The sequence below is a fragment of the Zalophus californianus genome, chromosome 14, assembly GCF_009762305.2.
Source record: "Zalophus californianus isolate mZalCal1 chromosome 14, mZalCal1.pri.v2, whole genome shotgun sequence".
In the NCBI taxonomy this organism is placed as follows: domain Eukaryota; kingdom Metazoa; phylum Chordata; class Mammalia; order Carnivora; family Otariidae; genus Zalophus; species Zalophus californianus.
In genome coordinates, this window is record NC_045608.1 from 69,359,714 (window position 1) to 69,379,750 (window position 20,037).

Consider the following 20,037-nt stretch of genomic DNA (forward strand, 5'->3'; position numbering starts at 1 on the left):
GGTATTTCTCTTTTCACCCTCTATTATGTCCTGGAGGGAGTTGCTTCATACCCATGTAGAGTTCTTCCTCCTATGTGTTCTAAAACTGTCATTTAGAGAGCTCAAAGGGGCTAAAGATGACCATGTCCTTCAAAACTTGGCTTGTCCTCACTTGGCCATCATCCCTCCAGCTGGAGGTCTTATTCTCTCCACTGACCATGTCCAGTGAGAGCAGAGGTCCGGGCTCAGGTCCGGGAGCTCACATCCGTGATGGACATGCAGCAGCCTGTAGAACAGAATTCTCCCCCCTGGCAGATTGCCCTTGCTCAGGGCTGGGCAGATCTGCACCTTGTCAGGCTTGAGATGTGTCCAGGGACCAGAACACAGGCTGGGGAATGACCCGGGCAGACGGTCGGTGCAAGACCAGGCTGGGGTGCTGCTCGTTGCAGGATGCTGCTGGTTCTCCCTAGAGATGCAGGCCTACCTAGAGCCCTAGGGGACGGTCGGACTGGGGTCCTGGCTCCTACATCCCATTGTTTCCCAGCCCCAGGCCCGTGGTCAGAGCAGGCACAGATCTAAAGACTAGCTGGGCTGTGAGTTCATCTGTACTGTGGGCCTCAGCTCCTGGTGACTTCGCTTCTTCTTGCAACCTAGAAACGCAGTGGGACTTGAGTGTGTGCGTGTGCGTGCACGCGTGCCCATGTGTGTGAATAACCAGCATAGCTTCCTCCTTGCTCGCGGTATCAGCATGTTCCCTCCTTCTGTAGTTCCTGATTTCATCTTGTCTGATATCTAAAAAGGCTCCCGAGAAACTGCATGTTCAAAGTACAAGTCTGGCTTTGACTTCCATCAGAGTTCCTTGTTTCTACAACTGCTTCGGGCCCCTTGAATGTTGTCTGCGGGCACCCTTCTCATTAGTTTCCTTTGCTCTAACTTACTGGAACAGGGCGAACGGTGGGGAGGGCAGATGTTGTGGTGCCTGGGCAGACGGGGCCTTGTCTCCAGCACTGGCCATGCTCCCCAAGAGTTTTGCCTCCGTCAGATGCTTGTTCCTTTACTGAAGCTCTCACGTGAGAGGCGCTGGGGCATACAGGGAGTCCAAGGCAGCGTTCCTGTCCCCGGAGAAGCAAGGCTGGGGCCCAGGACACGGATCTCCCATGTGTCTTTGCTCTGTCTCTGTGTCCCAGCTGCGCCCCACAGCCCTCAGGCCGCACTGGTTGTGGCCCCATGAGCCGAGGTCGGGAAAGGGTGGCAGAATGCGAGCAGCTCCCTACAGCCCTGCTCTGTGGGCATCCGGGGCCTCTGAAAGAAATAGGGTCTGGAGTGGAGAGGAGGAGCCCCACGGGCTCCACGTGTCCCTGAAGGTGAAGGGTGGGGAGTTCCATGGTTGCTGCCTCATCTCTGCTGCTCCAGACTCTGTCCCCGGCCCATTCTCCCTGTGCTCTGAGCTGGCAGGGGCGGGGGCTGGGGCAGGGCCCGGAGCCTCAAGGGGCCTTGACGGGGGGGGGGGGGGGGGGGGGGGGGGGGGGCGGCGGGCAGCTCAGAGCTCAGAGGCGGGTCTCACGCTGGGCTCCCTGGCTCTGGGGCTTTGCTTCTGCTGTTTTTCACTGTGGAGAAATAAAGAGCAGTGTCCTTGGCCAGAGGGACTTCCAAATTCCTGCACTGGGACTGGCATTGGCCAGCAGGTGAAAGAGAGTTTTGTCCCCCACCTGCAGTCCAAGGTTTCTTTACTGCTGGCTCCTTCTCTCCCTCTATTCCCAGGAGGTGAGGAGGGCCAAGAGGGGCCGACTTTGCTGAGAGAAGCAACTGTGAGACGCTGAGAAAGGGGCTGGGACAGCACAGACCTGTGGTGCCACCTAGGGGACAAGTGTCTCCGGTCTCGTGGCTGGCGCACACAGACTCCTCATTGCAAGTCAACCCAATTTATAAAACCCAGGATTCACTTTAAGAATAAAAAATGGGGGGGGGGGGGTGGGCGCCTGGCTGGCTCAGTGAGTTAAGCATCTTCCTTCAGCTCAGGTCATGATCCCAGGGTCTTCGGATCAAGCCCCATGTCGGGATCCCTGCTCAGAGGGGAGTCTGCTTCTCCCTCTGCTCCTCCCCCTGCTCATGCTCTCTCTCCTTCAAAGGAAAAAAAAAAAGGAATAAAAAACGAGATGAAGAGAAAGGGAAAGGGGAGTCATTGTTCACTTCATAAAAATCATTTCAATTATTTCTCATTTACAAAGGCATTCCTTTTAGAGTACCTTTAAAAATGTATGCCCCCATCCTACATTTTAGGGATAATTGATTTAGTAAAAAATCTACAATTTTTTTTCCATCAAGGTAGAAAAGATGGCACTTATTATGTAGAGTGAGGAAAAACTATACAAGAATTGGATCAGTCTTCAGAAAGGCAATGCAGATACACTTGGTTTTATATATTCTCATTCTTATTTAAATTTTTCTTTAAGTCATGAAAATGAAAACCAAGGAGTGTTCATAGAAGGAAAAATTGTTCTTCCCTTGTTTGGATCCATCTAGGGTGGAGGCCACTAATTCTTGACCAAGTCCACTTAAATGCCCACGACTTACATATATGGCTCTGTCCCACGCGCCAGACTCCTTCCCCCAGGTGCCCCCCAGCGTCCTCGCTTGGATGCCTGAACCAAACTGCTGAGCCTCCCCTGGCCTGCTCCACCTGCAGCTTTCCCACCCCGGTGGCTAAGAAGCCCAGGAGTCATCCTTGACTCCTTTCTCTCCCACCCAACAGCCAAGCCAGGAGGAAATCTCAAATTTCCATCTTCAGAATATAAGCAGTGTCTGGCAAGTTCTCACTGCCCTGTTGCTGCCTCTAGGTCCGAGACAGTGCCGTTTCTTGGCCTGGATTACTGCGGTAGCATCCTGCCCAGGCTCCCTGCTTCCCACGTTGTCCCTCCACAGTTCATTTCAACAGGGCAGACCGAGGCATCCTTCCTTAAGTCAGGTGGTGTCTCTCTTTGACTCAAAAGCCTGCAGTGGGTCTGTTTTACTCAGAATAAAAGCCAACGTCCCTACAATGGCTTCTCAGGCCCCACATGATATGCACCCAGATGCTTCTCTGGCTCATCTCCAACCCTTCTCCATCTTGCTCCCTCTGCTCCAGTCACACTGGCTTTTTGCACACCAAGTGCACTCCTGCTTTAGGACCTACTCTCCTCCCAGATATCTGCACGGCCAATGATCACCTCCTTTAAGTGTTTGCTCAACTCTAAGGTGTCTACCCTGACCAAATCCAATAATCCATACTGAAACAGTATTTGCTCAGTTTTCTTGAACTTGAGGTGGTCATTGACATGTACTTTGGTTAATTAAAAGTAGGGCGCCTCTATGTCCCAGTTTACACTTGTTGCCCCAGGGTTCTAGTAACAGCATCCCCTTCTCTTCCCAATAATCAATATATCATTTATTAGTATCAAGACTAAGTTCAGTGATTTGCTTCTTGGACATTTATCTCAGAATGAATTATGAACAGCAACAAGGTTAAACTGGTTTTCAAATTTAGAAGAATACTACAAGATAATTCAACTACACCAAGAAATAAACAATTCAACTTAAAAAATGGGAAAGGGACTTAAGACATTTCTTCAAAAAGAGGTGTAGGAATGGCCAATACACACAGGAAGAGATGCTCGACATCGCCGATCATTAAGGAAATGCAACTCAAAACCACAGTGAGGTACCCCTCACACCCACGAGGAATGGCTAGTCTGAAAAACAAACAGAAAATACCAAGTATCAACGCAGGATGTGGAAAAATTGGAACCCCTTGTACAAGGTGATGAGAGCGTAAAATGGCACAACTGCTATGGAAAACTGTTTGGCAAGTCCCAGAAATATTACAATCAGAGTTACCGTAGGATCCAGCAATTCCACTTTCGGGTCCATGCCCAAAAGAACTGAAAGCAGGGCCGTGAATAGATAATTGTCCCCCCTTGTTGATAGTAGCATTCTTCACAAAAGCAACCCAAGTGTCCACGGATGGATGGAAGGATAAACAAACACGGCCTATACATATAATGGAGTATTCTTCTGTCTTAGATAAGAAGGCAGTGCTGATGTGTGAGAGGACATGGGTGAACCCCGAGGGCTCGATGCTGGCTGAGATAATCCAGGCACAGAAGGACGGCTCCTGTAGGATTCGCCTTCTGTGAGGGGCCTGGAGTGGTCAGATTCTTAGTGGCAGGAAGGAGAATGGTGCTTGCCGGCGTGGGGGTGGGGGGCAGGAGAGTCCGTGTTGAATGGGGGCAGAGTCTCAGCTCTGCCAGTCAAGAGTCCCGGAGATGGAGGCAACCGGCGGTTGCACGACAGTGGGAAATGTATTTAAGCCACTTACAAGTGGATAAGACGATAAATTTTATGGTATGTGTATTTTTCCTCAGTTAAAAGATTTTTAAAAATCCAAGAAATGACAGAAAGGATCAGCTGAAGTTAAAGCAGTATTTATTCCATTTTTCTTGCAATCATATTATCTAAGGCACACGTGGTAATTACATGGCAAGAGAATACAATTTCTTTTAAGGCCTCTGTAGTTGGATTTTTGTGCAGAAATACATCTTTGCCTCATTACCCCTTAATCACACTCAGCCACTTGCGGTAGAGGGCACGTCTGGTTTTGCAGCTGCTCCGAAGGCCACCTGCTCTGCTGCGGCCTGACCCAGCACGGTACGAGGGGGGCCTCGCTGGGCCCCCTGCCCCTCAGGCCATGCTCTCAATGATAACGGCAATGCCTTGGCCACCTCCGATGCAAGCTGATCCAACAGCGTATTTCCTGCCCCGACGCCTAGAAGAGAAAACGGTGGCTGAAATCTACTCAAATAAAAAAACGGAGCTAATTAGAAAATTAATGACATAGAATTAATAATGGTCCCATCGCATTATTCACCCTCATTCAGCTCAGCGTCTCAATCTTTTCCCCAATCCTCAATCTTGGTTTATAGTCACAACACAAGGAACTCAGAAGACTGAATATATTTATTAAGAGGAAGTAGTAACACAGAAGAGAGGCTGAAACACATCTAGAAGCTGAGGTGAAAGGAGAGAGGCCAGGTTGTCATGGGGATAAAAAGGAAGCTGAAGAAGGGGGAGTGAGCAGCCAGCCTCTTTGATTTTTATACAGATTCAGATTTTCATGGCACTTTAGTGGAACTGCAGTCATGAAGTTTGCCCATTTGAACAGGTAGGTGATTTGGAAGCATTTCATATCCCTTTCATAAAAATTAGACTCCTCTAAACCACAGTCTCTTCTCGCTCCTCAATCCAAGAGAAAAGCACCTGGGAACATTTTGGTGCACGTCACTCATTTCAACTCCGTGAATTATTAAATGAAGGGCACCTGGGTGGCTCAGTCAGTTAAGCGTCTGCCTTCAGCTCAGGTCACGATCCCGGGTCCTGGGATCGAGTCCCACATCTGGCTCCCTGCTCAGTGGGGAGTCCACTTCTCCCTCTCCCTCTGCCTGCCACTCCCCCTGCTTGTGTTCTCTGTCAAATAAATAAATAAAATCTTAAAAAAAATTAAAAAAAAAAAAATGAAATGAATCCCATTTACCTTAACCTAATAGGAGCCAGAGTGACTTTTTTGGCCTGACGTATTTGGTTTTGTTTGCTTCTTCCTAACAGAGCAAAATGGTCCAAAATACACAGTAACAGAAGGAGGAGCTCTTGTATTAAAACTGAGAACTATCAGAACCGCAGAGGGGCTCTTCTGGAGCCCTGGCACAAGTGAGGGAAACACTCAGCTCAGACCCAAACTAGCAGTTTGCTCAGGTTTCTTAAATGACAGCATCCAGCTCAGAATCCTCCCAATATTTTGTTTGTTCTCCTAAAGAACTATCTCGGGGCGCCTGGGTGGCTCAGGCGTTAAGTGTCTGCCTTCGGCTCAGGTCATGATCCCATGGTCCTGGGATCGAGCCCCTCATCAGGCTCCCTGCTCCGCGGGAAGCCTGCTTTCTCCCTCTCCCACTCCCCTGCTTGTGTTCCCTCTCTTGCTGTCTGTCAAAAAAAAATAAAATAAAATAAAATAGGGGCGCCTGGGTGGCTCAGTTGGTTGGGCGACTGCCTTCGGCTCAGGTCATGATCCTGGAGTCCCGGGATCGAGTCCCGCATCAGGCTCCCTGCTCAGCAGGGAGTCTGCTTCTCCCTCTGACCCTCCCTCCTCTCATGCTCTATCTCATTCTCTCTCTCAAATAAATAAATAAATAAAATCTTTAAAAATAAAATAAAATAAAATAAAGAACTGTATCTCACTCCTGTAACTGGCACTGGAGTATAAGTACACCACAACGACTGAAGTCCTCAGTAGGGCTGGCTGCAGATCACTGGTGCACCAGTGCTGGGTGGTGGGGATGGGGCAGGAGGGGGAGGAGGTGCAGTCCTGGCGGCAGTGGGGACAGCGCTGGGGGGGGGCCAGAGGCTCAGTGAGCACACGGCAAACATGAGGAAGCATGCACATCCCAAGTGCAACGCCACTGACAAGTCAACCGAGTCAGATAAGGTCAGCCCAAAAGAGGTACCCCCAAATACCTTGTTCCTGGTGAGAAGCAGTACAGGGGGATATGAGGAAGAATGGAAAATGCTGGACTGTTCTGAGGAAACCCAAATCCATGCATTTTTACCCAAGATGGCAAATATGAAATGCAACAATTTCTAGCAAATACCTTAATTCGTGAACCAGGTGCGCCATAATTCTTGTTCCAGATCCTCCCAGGGGATGACCCAAAGCAATGGCTCCACCATTCACATTGGTTTTACTTGGGTCAAGATCCAAACTCTTCTCGACTGCTAAGTATTGAGGCGCAAAAGCTTCATTCACCTAAAAATAATCAAAACACAGATAAAAATCCTTGTTCGTAAGTTGATTTTTAACTGACAATTGTCCAGTCCTACTGATGACTACTTTTGCTGCTCTTTTTTTTCCTATTTAAACTACCTTACGATGTTATTTTAATTTATCTTCAACCACTCTTTGTAAAGATAACAGGTTTGAAAATGGGTGTATTTACTAACTGATACTTTAAGTCAAATGCATCCCTTGGAGAAAAGAAATCCTCAGCAATGTTGTAAATGGATACCTGTAGAGGCAGTGGGAGATGGCCTACAGGTTCTGGAGCCAAAGGGATGGTTCAAATCTTGGCTGTATGCATGTTCTTTAAGCTCTTGACACTCAAGGTTCCTTAAATAGTAAAATGTGACTGTAGTACATCCTAGGAGTTATTGTCAAGGTTAAATGAAATCATGGGTATTAAGTGTCTGGTGTATTACTTGACACATACCAACCATTCAGTAGATGGTTGCTCCTATTATTGTATTACCCAGTACTACTAGCCATTCTTCCAAGAAGAAACTGACACACAACCAGGATAAACCTTCAGAACCAGATACATAGAGGAATGGTTACCATGCTAAAATCTGGCAGATCTGAAAAGTATCATATTGTATTTACTTAAAAGGCTGGCTGTGAGAATTACCTTCCTTCAAGTTCATAGCACTATAATTTCATATGATCTTAGCTAGAAAATTTTATAGGTAAGAAAACTGATTTTTTTTTACGATTTTATTTATTTGAGAGAGAAAGAGAGAGAGCACAAGAGGGGAGAGGGTCAGAAGGAGAAGCAGACTCCCCGCTGAGCTGGGAGCCTGACGCGGGACTCCGGGACCATGACCCAAGCCAAAGGCAGCCACCCAACCAACTGAGCCATCCAGGCGCCCAAGAAAATTGATTTTAAGAAAGGTAACTTTTACAGAGTTGAGATCAAAATCCAGCCTTGTGTTCTTTCCTACTATAGTTTGTGTTTTTCCAAGATGGTGCTTTGTTTGTCCTTAGGTCCTACATTATTTTTCCATTTTATATGGTCATGTTTAAGGCGGTACTAAGAGACCTGGAATATGAACTAGCAAAACTAGGTTTTTGAACTGAGGAAAAACTACCACACGATAGTCAAAAGTCCCAAAGACAATCATATCAAGGTACTGAGAGCTATGTCCTTGAGTACATACACATCTATAAATGATTACGAACAGCTTTGCAGAGCTGACATATTTAAACAGAGTTTTAAGTGTGAAATCTAGAGTCAGAAATTCAGGGACATTATTTGCTAGTATAAGTATGATAATTAAGCAGCCCCCTTGAGGCTCTAAGAATGGAAGAAGAGATATTAAGGATAAGCTGTTTGTCTAAAACCATGGTTTCCTGGATGAGAGATTACCACAGGAGATCACACCTGTGTCGAGTGAGAAGCCCCTTTTCTACCAATTTAAATGAAGAGATTTCCTTTGTTATATTAGTGATTTCCCAATGTCAAGCAGCATATGTTTAATTATGTAAAATTTTCAAATCGTCCCCAAATGTAAAATGTATATTATTTATTTTTCACCTACCTTATATAATATTCAATTCAATTCAACTAGCACATTGGTAGTCTAAAATGCAATATTCTTATCAGGTTCTAACAAGTTTCTAGGAATTCATATTTTAGTAGGAGAAATCAGACTGTTTTAATTCTTCAAAAATACATAAAGCATTTTAATCAGGTAGAGGAAAGTACCGACCCAAAGCATGTAACAAAATTAATACTTAGATGCACATCATTTGGAAAGGCATGGAAACAAAAAAAAAGCTGCAAAATACCACATTAAAGCCATTTATGCTATAGAAATGGCTTATTCATGTAAAATAGTGTAACACTTACCTCTACCAAATCCATGTCCTTAAGACTCTGCCCTGTTTTCTTCAGTACCCCATTGATGGCAGGGACAGGACCTATATAACAGCAAAATCAGTTTCACCTTATATTAAGTATCAAATTTCTCCTCCTTACTCAACAGTTAAGGAAGAAATAACGTGACAGTTATAGCCACAAATCTTACTACCTTGATAGCACATTATTCAATGATGTGACAATAAAAAAACAGAAAACAGAACCAAAGTGAAAAGCTGGTTGTGCAAAATTGTAAATGAGAGGCTCACATGGAAAGTTCCACCGGAAATGGCTTTAAGAGTTCAGAGAGCCAAAGGAGCCCTCTATGGGGTTTTGCAGTCATTGACAGATCATGCTTCATACCAAAAGTCCAGTCAGACTGAGGGCTCTCCTGGGACACAAATCACATGCATTCCTAGTAGAGAAGTGGCTGTGGCCACTCCCTGGATTTTCAGGCCCATCTGGACAAAAGACAGTACCATCTCCACATGGGCACAGCAAAGCAGGAAGCCACAAGGCACTTCAGGGAAAGGACACCAGAAGCAAAGAAGTGTTCATGATGCCAATGGTAGGCAGAGATTTTAAACAAAACAAAACCCCCACTGCAGAAATGCAAATCCACCTAATACGACTTCTGAAACTTTAGCTCCCAGCTTACTGATGATCACCAATGCCAGTTTAATGCTGCTCAAAATTTTTAAGTATATTGGTATTTTTTTCCCAAAAGGTAAAAAACCTGGCTGAAGAAGATTATCTACTTCACTATCTATTCTTAGAGAATGAAATTGCCATAAACGTCTAAAAAATATATGTGTTATGTTCTATTGAATTTAAGTAGTCAAATATTCTGCAACAAGTTTCATAAATATGCCTAAAGTAATAGGGGAAATCGGTCTTTACAAGAAAAGCATAATGCAATCTAAATACAATGTATTCTGTCACCCAGTTAAAATGTTCTTTGGACAACAGTCTGCTTACTGCTGGAGGGCATCCAGTTAGCCCTTTTCAGTCTGGCTACCAATTTAACACAGACGCTAGTTCCAGATTCTCTTTGTATGTCTAAGGCACAAAAATAGGATAGATGGTCAACAGCAGAGCGTCGGTTAGCTGGCAAGGTCAGGGGATGAAGTATCCTACAGGGATCAGATAGACAGAATTAAAAGCCGAGGGTGTACACTCTACACAACTACACTACACTCTACACAACCCCTTGTCTTCATATCCATAGTAAGCAAGACTCAAGGGCATTCTGGTTAACTTAGAATCGTTACAGTCAGTTGTTAACAATACACTCGGCCACAACCTGTTTTAAAGGATTGTTCCCACAACATTTTTAATGGACTCAGAAAGTTATAGTATTCTTGCTGGGAAAAGGAGACCTCATTTCTAGTCTTACCACTAATAGCTATGTGAGCTTGGGCACCTTTTTTGGGCTCTAAGCTTCTCATCAGAAGTGGTTTGAACTGGTTTTTAACCATTGGAATCCTTTCTACAAATAAAGCCCAGTAAAAGACAAAACCACAGCTGCTTCAGCTGTAGCGGTTCAAAGCTTACCCACCACTGCCACCACTGGGGAGTTCCAGGGAGCGCTGTCTTTCCATTTGTGTCCTTCCTGTGAGCCATTACTAGTCTCAAGTCCCAGCTTTCCTACCTTTTCTGGGTCAGCAGCTACTCTTGCAAGGCTAAGGATTGCTTGATGTTGGATAACTACATAACCAAGGAAACTATTCTTAGAAATTGGATTGATGAATCAATCCCCACCACTCAATTACCACTCTCCCTTGTTTATTCATTTGGGGCACTCCATGTAGTTACCTTGTTTAATCCTATACAACAACCGACAGACAGCTGTGTAGGTGAAGGGACATCTGACACTGAGACATTTGGCATTTATGGCTCTGTTCAAGCCCTGAGGAAAAAAAAAAACAATCCTTCCACCACAATGGTGTTCACTGTACTACAGGGCCAACATCCAGACCCTGGAAGAGAAGGAAGGAAAGCTACATTTTCTTTGCTCACTATGTTAATGTATCAGAACCTATTCAGTGAGGTTAAACTGAAAAAGAACTATAAAATTACTACTTACCTATATCAGATAAATTTGATTGATCATCAAAACCATCCAGGTACACTTAAAAAACCCATACTCTCCAGGCTTTACCCTGGAGCTACTGAAACAAAATCTTTTGGGGTGGGGTGATGGGTAGATTCTGATGATCATTTGGGGTCTGGGAAACCACCGTTCTAGACACTAAAGTGATAAATGCCATAGCAATAGACAGACATTTAATTTTTGAAGCTACCTTCCATCTCTAAAACAAAAGCAGTGTTTTACCAATAGCGAGTGGCTAAAAACTAATAAGCTTTTAAGGCTGAAATATAGAAAAAATTGACTTTTAATAGATGGTTACATAGCTTGCAGTTTTGGTTAAAGTTATCTCAAACACAGTGAAAGCAACACAATATGGACATGGCAGCAAATATGGTTGGGTATTAACTTAGTCCCAAATGAGCACAAGTGGTATTACTTGAGCAGAAGCTTGAGGCGTACACTGAAGGATCTCTGAGAACACAGGTCAGCAACAGGTCATCTCCCTTCTACCTTGGGACCTACTTCAAAACCCAATTAGTTAGAAAAGGCCTAACTAAGTTCATAGAAAAATCTCTGGACCCATCGAGAATCTGAATCTAGCTCTAGGATAGTCTTTTCTTTGGGGTTATGAGGGTCTATTTGGGATAGGACAAAACCTCCGGGCACTAATATTTTTGTAAGTGAAGCTCCTCATCAATTCTGCTCCTGGAGAATGATGACAGAAATTATTAAAATTCAGCATCATCTGAAGTTCCTAGGAGTGCAACGAGCAAAAAGCTCTTTGTTCTCCTTCTAATTCTTTTTTTTTTTTTTAAGATTTTATTTATTTATTTGACAGAGAGAGACACAGTGAGAGAGGGAGCACAAGCAGGGCGAGTGGGAGAGGGAGAGGCAGGCTTCCCGCGGAGCAGGGAGCCCAATGTGGGGCTCGATCCCAGGACCCTGGGACCATGACCCGAGCCGAAGGCAGACACCCAACGACTGAGCCACCCAGGCGCCCCTCCTTCTAATTCATATTTTTCAAGCCAAGAAAGACTAGCCTTTGAACAACACAAGTTTGAACTGAACAGGTCCACTTACATGCAGATTTTCTTAATAAATACAGTACAGTACTATAAATGTATTTTCTTACAGTTTTCTTAATAACATTTCCTTTTCTCCAGTTTACCGTAAGAATATAGTACATATATAACATACAAACTATGTGTTAAAAGCTTATGTTATGGGTAAGGCTTCTGGGCAACAGTAGGCTATTAGTAGTTATGTTTGGGGGGAAGCAACAGTTATACTTGGATTTCAACTGCATGACGGTTGGCACCCCTAGCCTCCATGTTGTTCAAGGGTCAACTATACACATTTGTAGGGAGTTCTCCTGTTAATCTTTGCCAATCAAGATACACTATAATTCTTCATTTTTCCTATGAAGCCGCAGCTGAGCCAGGTGGGCGTGACTTTGACTTCCAGGACAACACGGTGAGAAGAGCACTTGAATTAGAGAGGCCCGGTTCCCATTCTGCCTCCATCACTTACTGGTCTGGAACTTGACAAGTCAACCTCCCTAAGCCTCCATTTTCTCCTTCACAAAGAGGTTGTGGGAAAAGGAAATGAGACACACCAGAGACCGCATGCAGAACACCCAGCATTCAGCCATCTCTGTTTCGCCCCAGGATCTCTTCTTGCCTGTTCTCTCATCTGGTCAGCACCTGGTAACTCTTCTGTTATACACTGGGGGCCAGTTTTAAATATCTCAAATGGACAGTGAGACGCGATTACTACCCACAAGCAGTTTACACAGTCTTGGTTTTCCTATAGTGCCTGGCACAGGTTTTCTAGATTTGTTTAAATGACTGATTACCAGTTTCCTTTTCTCCACAAGTGATCTTGATTTGGCTACCGTTTCAGGTATCTGAATGGCAAAGAAGATTTCTCTCTAGAAACTAACAGAACCAGTTTGTTTCACTACAAACTTACCAATACCCATGATAGAAGGATCACATCCAGACACAAAATAGCCCACAATTCTTGCCAGTGGTGTGAAGTTATGTTTTTTAACAGCGTCTTCACTAGCTATGATAACAGCTCCAGCACCATCAGATACCCCCTGGGAAACAAAAACAGAAGATTAACTAGAGGGCAGAAGGACCCAGTAAATCAAGGTTTGAATTAACGGGGGTAGTGTTAGGATTGTGGTAATACGTAAGCAGCAGCACCACGATCTGGGCTACGACTAGGGCTGGCAATGCTCCGCTGGGTCAGAAATTGTTTTAGGCACAGAGTCCAACCTCACCAAGGGAAAACGGGAAATATGTCCAGGAAAAGCTTATGTCCAGATGTGGGGAGATGTAAGAAATCTGATGAGTTGTATACATCAGAAAAACAAACCAACCAACCAACCTGTGAAAACTGAAAGAATAACCAAGTAGATTTCCTTCTAGATTCCTCATAATATTCAGAACAGACTAAGAAACTGGAAGAGTATTATATGGGAGTTAAAATATTTTGTTTGGGACTATGACAACCCCAATTAACAGAATATGAACACCGCCAGCTTAAGGTAAATAGCTAAAGACTAGCATGGGAAGTATCCAAAAGATACCACGTGACTACTTTGCACTGAACGCATCAGCAAGAGTCCAAGATGATCTGTGGTGCCACCTACCGAGGCGTTCCCTGCGGTCACGGTTCCTTCTTTCTTGAATACTGGGGGGAGTTTATTTAACTGCTCCAGGGTTGTTTGGGGCCGAGCATGCTCGTCCACCTGCATTGTCTGTTTCCCCTTCTTCGTCTTCACCTCAATTGGTACCATCTCGTTATTAAAGTAGCCAGCATCATTAGCTGAAACAGGAGAAAGACCATCATAAGAATGGGAGAAAAAGAAGATACACGAAACGAAATCAGACACATCCTTCTTATTTTAATTTCCGCTCTGCCCTTTCCTCACAGGCTACTTTAATATAAGCCTTTGTTCCATGTACACAGCTTACATTGCCTGTTGGAGGACTTAATATACTGTCATAAATCTATGCAAATGCATTCTGCATCTTTTTAAAATTTTAATTTTGATCTTTTTTACTACAAGTTTTTTTTTACAAGGTATCGCTAGACTATCAGCAGTCCTTGTCTGTTACAGATATAAAAGCACGAGGTAAAATTTAATGTCTCATTTAAACTTCTCTGGGTGAGATAACAAGTAATTTAAAAGTTACAAAGTTGTACAATGATAACGTATTGTACACTTAAAAATTTGTTAAGGGTCAGTAGGGTTGATGTTAAGTGTCTTTCTTACCACGGTAAGAAAAAAGAAGTTGTCTCTAAAAGAAGTTACCGATCTAGGTCACCAAGGGATCTATGACTGAAATTTAAGGACAAGCAACCTGAAGAAATTCTGTGAGCGATTGTGGACACAGTTCTAAGTGAACCAGCTGACCTACCTCCGTCCCCACAGACTACAGTAATCCGCCGCTTCAGAAACAGGATACGCCGGGAGTGAGACCACCTTCCTTCTGATATCCCTTTACAACAGGCTACACACTTCCCTCATCTGTTTTTCACAACTCTTAGGGCAACAGGGGAGGCAAATCTTTTTTATCTCTATTGTACAGATGCCCAGTGAATAAATGACTTGGCTGAGGTCAGATAACTTGTATGCGGCAAAGACAGAAACAGAACTCATGACTCTTGGCCTCGGGAGCAGCACCCTCCCACTTTACATGTGTAACTGAAAAACACAGAGCATGAACTGGCTGGCATCGGCTCCGTCCACTTCTCCCTCTGAAACACTAAGATGGACTTTATTTTCATCGTTCCAAGTATTTAATGCCCCTAAAGAAGAGTTGCTGCTCGTTTATAATTGTTTCATTTAAAAAATCTTTTTCAGGAGACTAATAAATGTCTTCAACTCACCATACTGTCATGTTGCCCACTTTGGACTGGTCTGACAGTAGCGTGGGGTGTTACACCAAGGGCACCTGAGCTCTGGCCACAGGCAGTTCTGAGTCTTCGAGTCAGGGTGCAATGATTCTCGATTAGGAATGGGAGCAGGGAGGCACAAAAGAATACCCAATGGGTCCTTTCCAAACATAACCATCCTTCCTTGTGAACAGGATATGCCTCACAGAGGAGGACACCCGCTCTGTCCCAGCAGCCCCTGTGAGCCATCGCCTCTCACAGTCTAACAGAGCCCTCGGAGTAGAGTATCCTACTGACATCAGAACCAGTTCAGGACTCAAGTGGCCAGATAAGGTCAATTAACAAGGCCACTTTTTAAGTAATATTACTATATTTCAAAAGAGAAATTTTACAATTAATAGAATATCTACTCATATAAAAACAAAGGAATGGTGGAAAAAATGTGATTTTTCAAAAGGTAAATTTATGACCATTACAACCTGAAAATGACAAAAATCTCTATTTTTCTTAAACCGAGGTATAACTGACATATAACATTATATTAGCTTCAGGTATACAACGTAATATTTGTGTATATAGGACTGCACGATGATCACCGCTTAAGTCTAGTTAACATCTGTCCCCAGACATAGCTGCAAAAAATGTTTTTTCTTGTGATGAGAACTTTTAAGACCTACTCTATGAGCGACTTCACACATGCGCCACAGTGCTCTCTAATTATGGTCACCAGGCTGTACATTACATCCCCGGGACTTACTTTATAACCTTTATTTTGTAACTTTTGACTCCCTCCACCCATTTCACACCCCCGCCCGCCCCGTTTTCTTCTGTAGATGTTTCTAACATCCAAGCTCACTGACCAGCTTTCCACCTCTGCTGTGACCGCAGGGCATACTTGTCACAGTCTTCTCTGCTTATATTATGTTTTGCAGCAAGATTCTCTGCAGTGATTCCCATGGGGAGTCGGACATGCTCATCTGTTAATCCTGACCACAAAGTATCTTCCAGCTATTAAAAGACATGAATAATAAAGTGATCAGTTAAAGCCTATCTTTTGAAAGTAATATGCTGTAATATCTTTACATTTAAATAATAGTTCCAATAAATGAAAGTAAAATTAGATTTTCTGATAGCATTTACTATTACCACTATTCATCTTTGGTTCTGGGACATTTAAAAAAAAAACACCCAATGCACAGGTTTTCCTCTTAACTGTGGGGCTCTAAAGAGAGGCAACAGCACTAAATGTGCAGGGAGAGGACACAGGAAGTTTTCCTACAGTCAAAAACGAGACCCCCGGGGCTCCTGGGTGGCTCAGTCGGTTAAGCATCTGTCTTTGGCTTGGGTCATGATCTCAGGGTCCTGGGATCGAGCCCCATATCAGGCTCCCTGCTCAGTGGGGAGCCTGCTTCTCCCTCTCACTCTCCCTCTGTGCACTCTCTTGCAAATAAATAAAATCTTAAAAAAAAAAGAAAAGAAACCCCAAAGGCTACATTTTGTAAGAAACCTAACACAGGGCCCTCATGCGATGTTTCCCTGTGGCCACCTTTGTGAACCAGGATTCTGAGCTCTGCAGGAGGAGTGTGCGTGAGCTCCTTCAGTGACAGAACAGCTGGTTCCCGCTGCTACTATGAGGAACCCCGCATAGGTTCCTTGAAGAACAGAAGAGTTGTTACTTATTATCCAGTGAAGTTGTTACTTATTATCCAGCTCTGGTAAGTGTGCCCCTTCTGTGTCTTCACTCTCATCACCTTCGAGTCACCGACCAGTCTTTCCCAAGGTGTTCTCAAATATACTTGGGTGTCTACAATACTATCTCATATTTTCTAAATCTTATTCTTTCCAACTTTCAAAAAGGCCAGGGGACAAACTGGGTGAACAGTGTAAGCCAGTCAATGCTGTTGGAAAATGCTAACAACAGAGAATGTCATTAGCCCTTTCACACGGGAGGGACAGCACCCTAGTGTTCCATATCAGTATTCTCCTTCCCTTGCCGTAGCTCTCAAAGATGTGATCAATTTTCATCTGACTGATCTGGGACAATATCGTCTATATTCAAAGAGAATGTTAAAAAAAAAAAAAAAAACCCAAAACCAACCAACCAAAAAAAAAACCAAAGAGAACGTTCTCTGGGATGATGTTATCTATTCAACGAAGACTGCTCCAGGAATAAAACTTCCATAAATCATGGTAAAGATTTAATTACTGGGTTTACCATTTATTCAGTAGAGAAATTAATTACTTCAACCTCTGCCTATCTTTTTATCTGCCTCTTCCCTTCCTCTGTCTCCCCAGGTATTAATTCCACGACCAGAGGTGTGCTGAGATAAAGCCTAATTTGGATTTTTTAAATGTGGGTAAAAATGTCAAAACTAAAAACCAAACTGGGGTTTTGAAAATTTACAAATTTCAAGTCATTTGTATCTCGTAACGAAATTCGTTTCAAAATTTGTTTTCTTGGGGCGCCTGGGTGGTTCAGGCGTTAAGCGTCTGCTTTCAGCTCAGGTCATGATCCCGGGGTCCTGGGATCGAGTCCCAGGGAGCCCAGAGATCGGGCTCCCTGCTCCGCGGGAAGCCTGCTTCTCCCTCTCCCACTCCCCCTGCTTGTGTTCCCTCTCTCACTGTGTCTGTCTCTGTCAAAATAAATAAATAAAATCTTAAAAAAACAAACAAAAAAACCCCCAAATTTGTTTTCTCTCTCCCAAAATGGTGTTATTAAAATTATTAGCATAAAAGCATGAAAAATAATTTTCAAACATTTGAATGGTTCCAACCTTGAGATCTGATCCAAACTTGGTTCCAAAACGTATGTTTCTGACACAGTAGGGAGACTGGCTCATGCTTTCAGTTCCTCCACACAAGACAACGTCAGCATCTTTAACACAAATTTCCTATTTGAAAACGAATGAGCAACAACAATAAAAAAACTTTTATTGTAAAAGAGGTACGTATTCAGCAGTAAACTAACAGTACATGTAATGATTTATACTCTCAAAAGGAAATACTTGTCAAGTAATTGTAAAGCGAATGCTCCAGCAACCATTCCCAAGATACAAGGGGAGAAAAACCTAACAGACTTCAATTGTGTGTGCACAAGTGACAAATTCTATCTACATTTTGGCAAGGAATGATAATTCTTACCCTCAATATAAATCTTGAAAATCAGCAGAGATATTAATGCCTGGCATAATATACAGATTGTTAGCTGAGGATAATCTTTTAAAAAGATGGAAGTAGAATTTATCCCATTAATGGAGGAATCTGAAGCAGACCACAGACTTACAAGAACTGGGTTAATCAAGGAGGCTCATGAAGAGAAACCCATTTCATCCTTCTAACGCTTTCCACTACTTGCATTTCTCAGAAAAGAAGCAAGTAACAAGCCTCCAGAGCCCAGTGTTCTCAGTGACTTCTAGGAAAATCAGGACCACTGTTTCAGATATATCATTATAAAAATAAATTAACATGAAAGTAATTCATCCATTACAATATGTCCATATCCTTCATTCTGTAAAGAAAGGAAGATCTGGACAAATAAAATTGGATTTCATTGTATCCCTTTTCCCTGTGCTCAAGGGAACAAATGTATTTGCCCAAGTATTCATCCCTTAAAAAGGAATACATTTTTTTTTTGACTCATTAAAATATTTATTGAGCAGCTAGGGAGATACAAAAGTGATTAAAACATCGTCAAAGAGGGGAGGCAAATGTACACATCACAGAAAGTCAAGTGTAAGGGGTCACTGAATCACAGCAGTCAAAAGAAAAGTGCTTTAGGAGATCAAGAATGAGACTGCTTCCAGAAAAGGAATACATTTCTTAACATCCCCTAAATCCTCCAACTCTCTTCCTAGCTTTATAGTCTTTGTTTCACACTGCCTCACAGGGAACGCTCACAGTCCGGGGTTCAAGTTCTGCCTCTAAGTCACCTTACTGATCAGTTTCCTTGCCTGTTAAATGGGAATAGGGCTAGTGCCTGCCTCCTTGGATGGTTGTGAAGATTAAGTGAGATACTGAATGTAAATCTGAATGTAAATCTAGCATAGGCTGGGCACATAGGAAGAACTCGATAAAAATGACAGTTGTGATTAGCTTTTAAAAAAATTTGTGATACAATATACATAACTTAAAATTTACCATTGTAACCAATTTTATGTGTACAGTTCATTAAGTACTTCACATTGTTGTGTGACCAACCACCACTCATCCCCAGACATCTTTTTGGCTCTGCAAGCTGGAACTCAGTACCCATTAAACATGAACTCCTCATTCCCTCCAGCCCCAGCCCCAGCCCCCACCGTCCTACTTTCTGTCTCTATGAATCTGACGACTCATATAAGTGAACTCATACAGTATTTGTCCTTTTGTGACTCCCTTATTCCATTTAGCATGCCTTCAAAGATCCGTGAATAGCTTTTAAGAAACTATTTTCTTCTTGTGAATACTTTTCCATGAAAAAAAGCACATACTGACCTTTCCTAATAAAGCACTATAAAATAAAAGCCTACAGTGTTATACTGAAGTGGGTCATTTCCTCCAATAGCTTCTAACGTATTTTCAGAGAAGTAATAAAATGTTGCCCATACCTGACATCCACTCACAATGGACTGGAAACCAGAGCCACAGAGTCTGTTAACAGTCAGAGCTGGGATCTCTTTTGGGACTCCCACACGCAAACCAACATGCCGGGCCAAATATGCAGCATCTGAAGAACTCTGGAATGGAGGGAAAAGAAAAAGAATGTCCTCTATAAATCTTAGCAATAAGAAGGAGGACAAAATATACGGAAATGTGGGCAATCTATCGAAAATGATAAACTATATGGCTCTAAGGTAGGACACAATGCATACAGGTAAACCATATATTTTATGTAATACAGGTGTTTATTATTTGAATAAAAACTAATTTGGTCAGTTGGTTTTTAAACATACAAAGTACGAGAAATCCTTATATTAAGTCTTTATATAAGACAGAAATTTATAACAATTACAACTGCTTAAAAACAGAATGGGCTATCTTAAAATAGTATGTTCCTTAACAGAGAAAGTATCGAAGGCTGCAGTTCTCAACCTTGGCTGCACACTGGAATAACCAGGCAAGTTTGATTAACATACCAATGCTTGAGTGGAACCAAACCAATTAAACCAGAAAGGCGCAGGCAAGGCATGGGTATCAGTAGATACTTTTAAAAGCACCCAGGCGATTATAACGTGAAACTGAGGCTGAGACCTGTTGACCTAGGGAGGGGAGAGATAAACAAGGACCCTAGGTTCAATAGTAACAGCGTTGGCCCTGCTTTGGGGTCCAAGAATAGCAGTGATGGCAGGTAGCCTGCTACAGACT

The 20,037-nt window shown here is 43.2% G+C and overlaps 1 protein-coding gene across 1 annotated transcript in view; it reads right to left on the reverse strand.

Moving 5' to 3' along the window:
• Positions 1-4,423: 4,423 nt before the first annotated feature.
• Positions 4,424-20,037, reverse strand: part of ACAA2 (acetyl-CoA acyltransferase 2) — a 38,050-nt gene continuing 22,436 nt past the window's right edge. Inside the window, exons 3-10 of the mRNA XM_027577053.1 lie at positions 19,281-19,409; positions 17,469-17,585; positions 15,555-15,702; positions 13,445-13,620; positions 12,757-12,886; positions 8,685-8,755; positions 6,654-6,808; positions 4,424-4,780 (exon numbers count right to left, since the gene is read on the reverse strand). Coding sequence (XP_027432854.1) covers positions 4,696-4,780; positions 6,654-6,808; positions 8,685-8,755; positions 12,757-12,886; positions 13,445-13,620; positions 15,555-15,702; positions 17,469-17,585; positions 19,281-19,409 — 1,011 coding nt within the window. The 3' untranslated portion in view covers positions 4,424-4,695. The remainder of the gene's footprint in view (positions 4,781-6,653; positions 6,809-8,684; positions 8,756-12,756; positions 12,887-13,444; positions 13,621-15,554; positions 15,703-17,468; positions 17,586-19,280; positions 19,410-20,037) is intronic.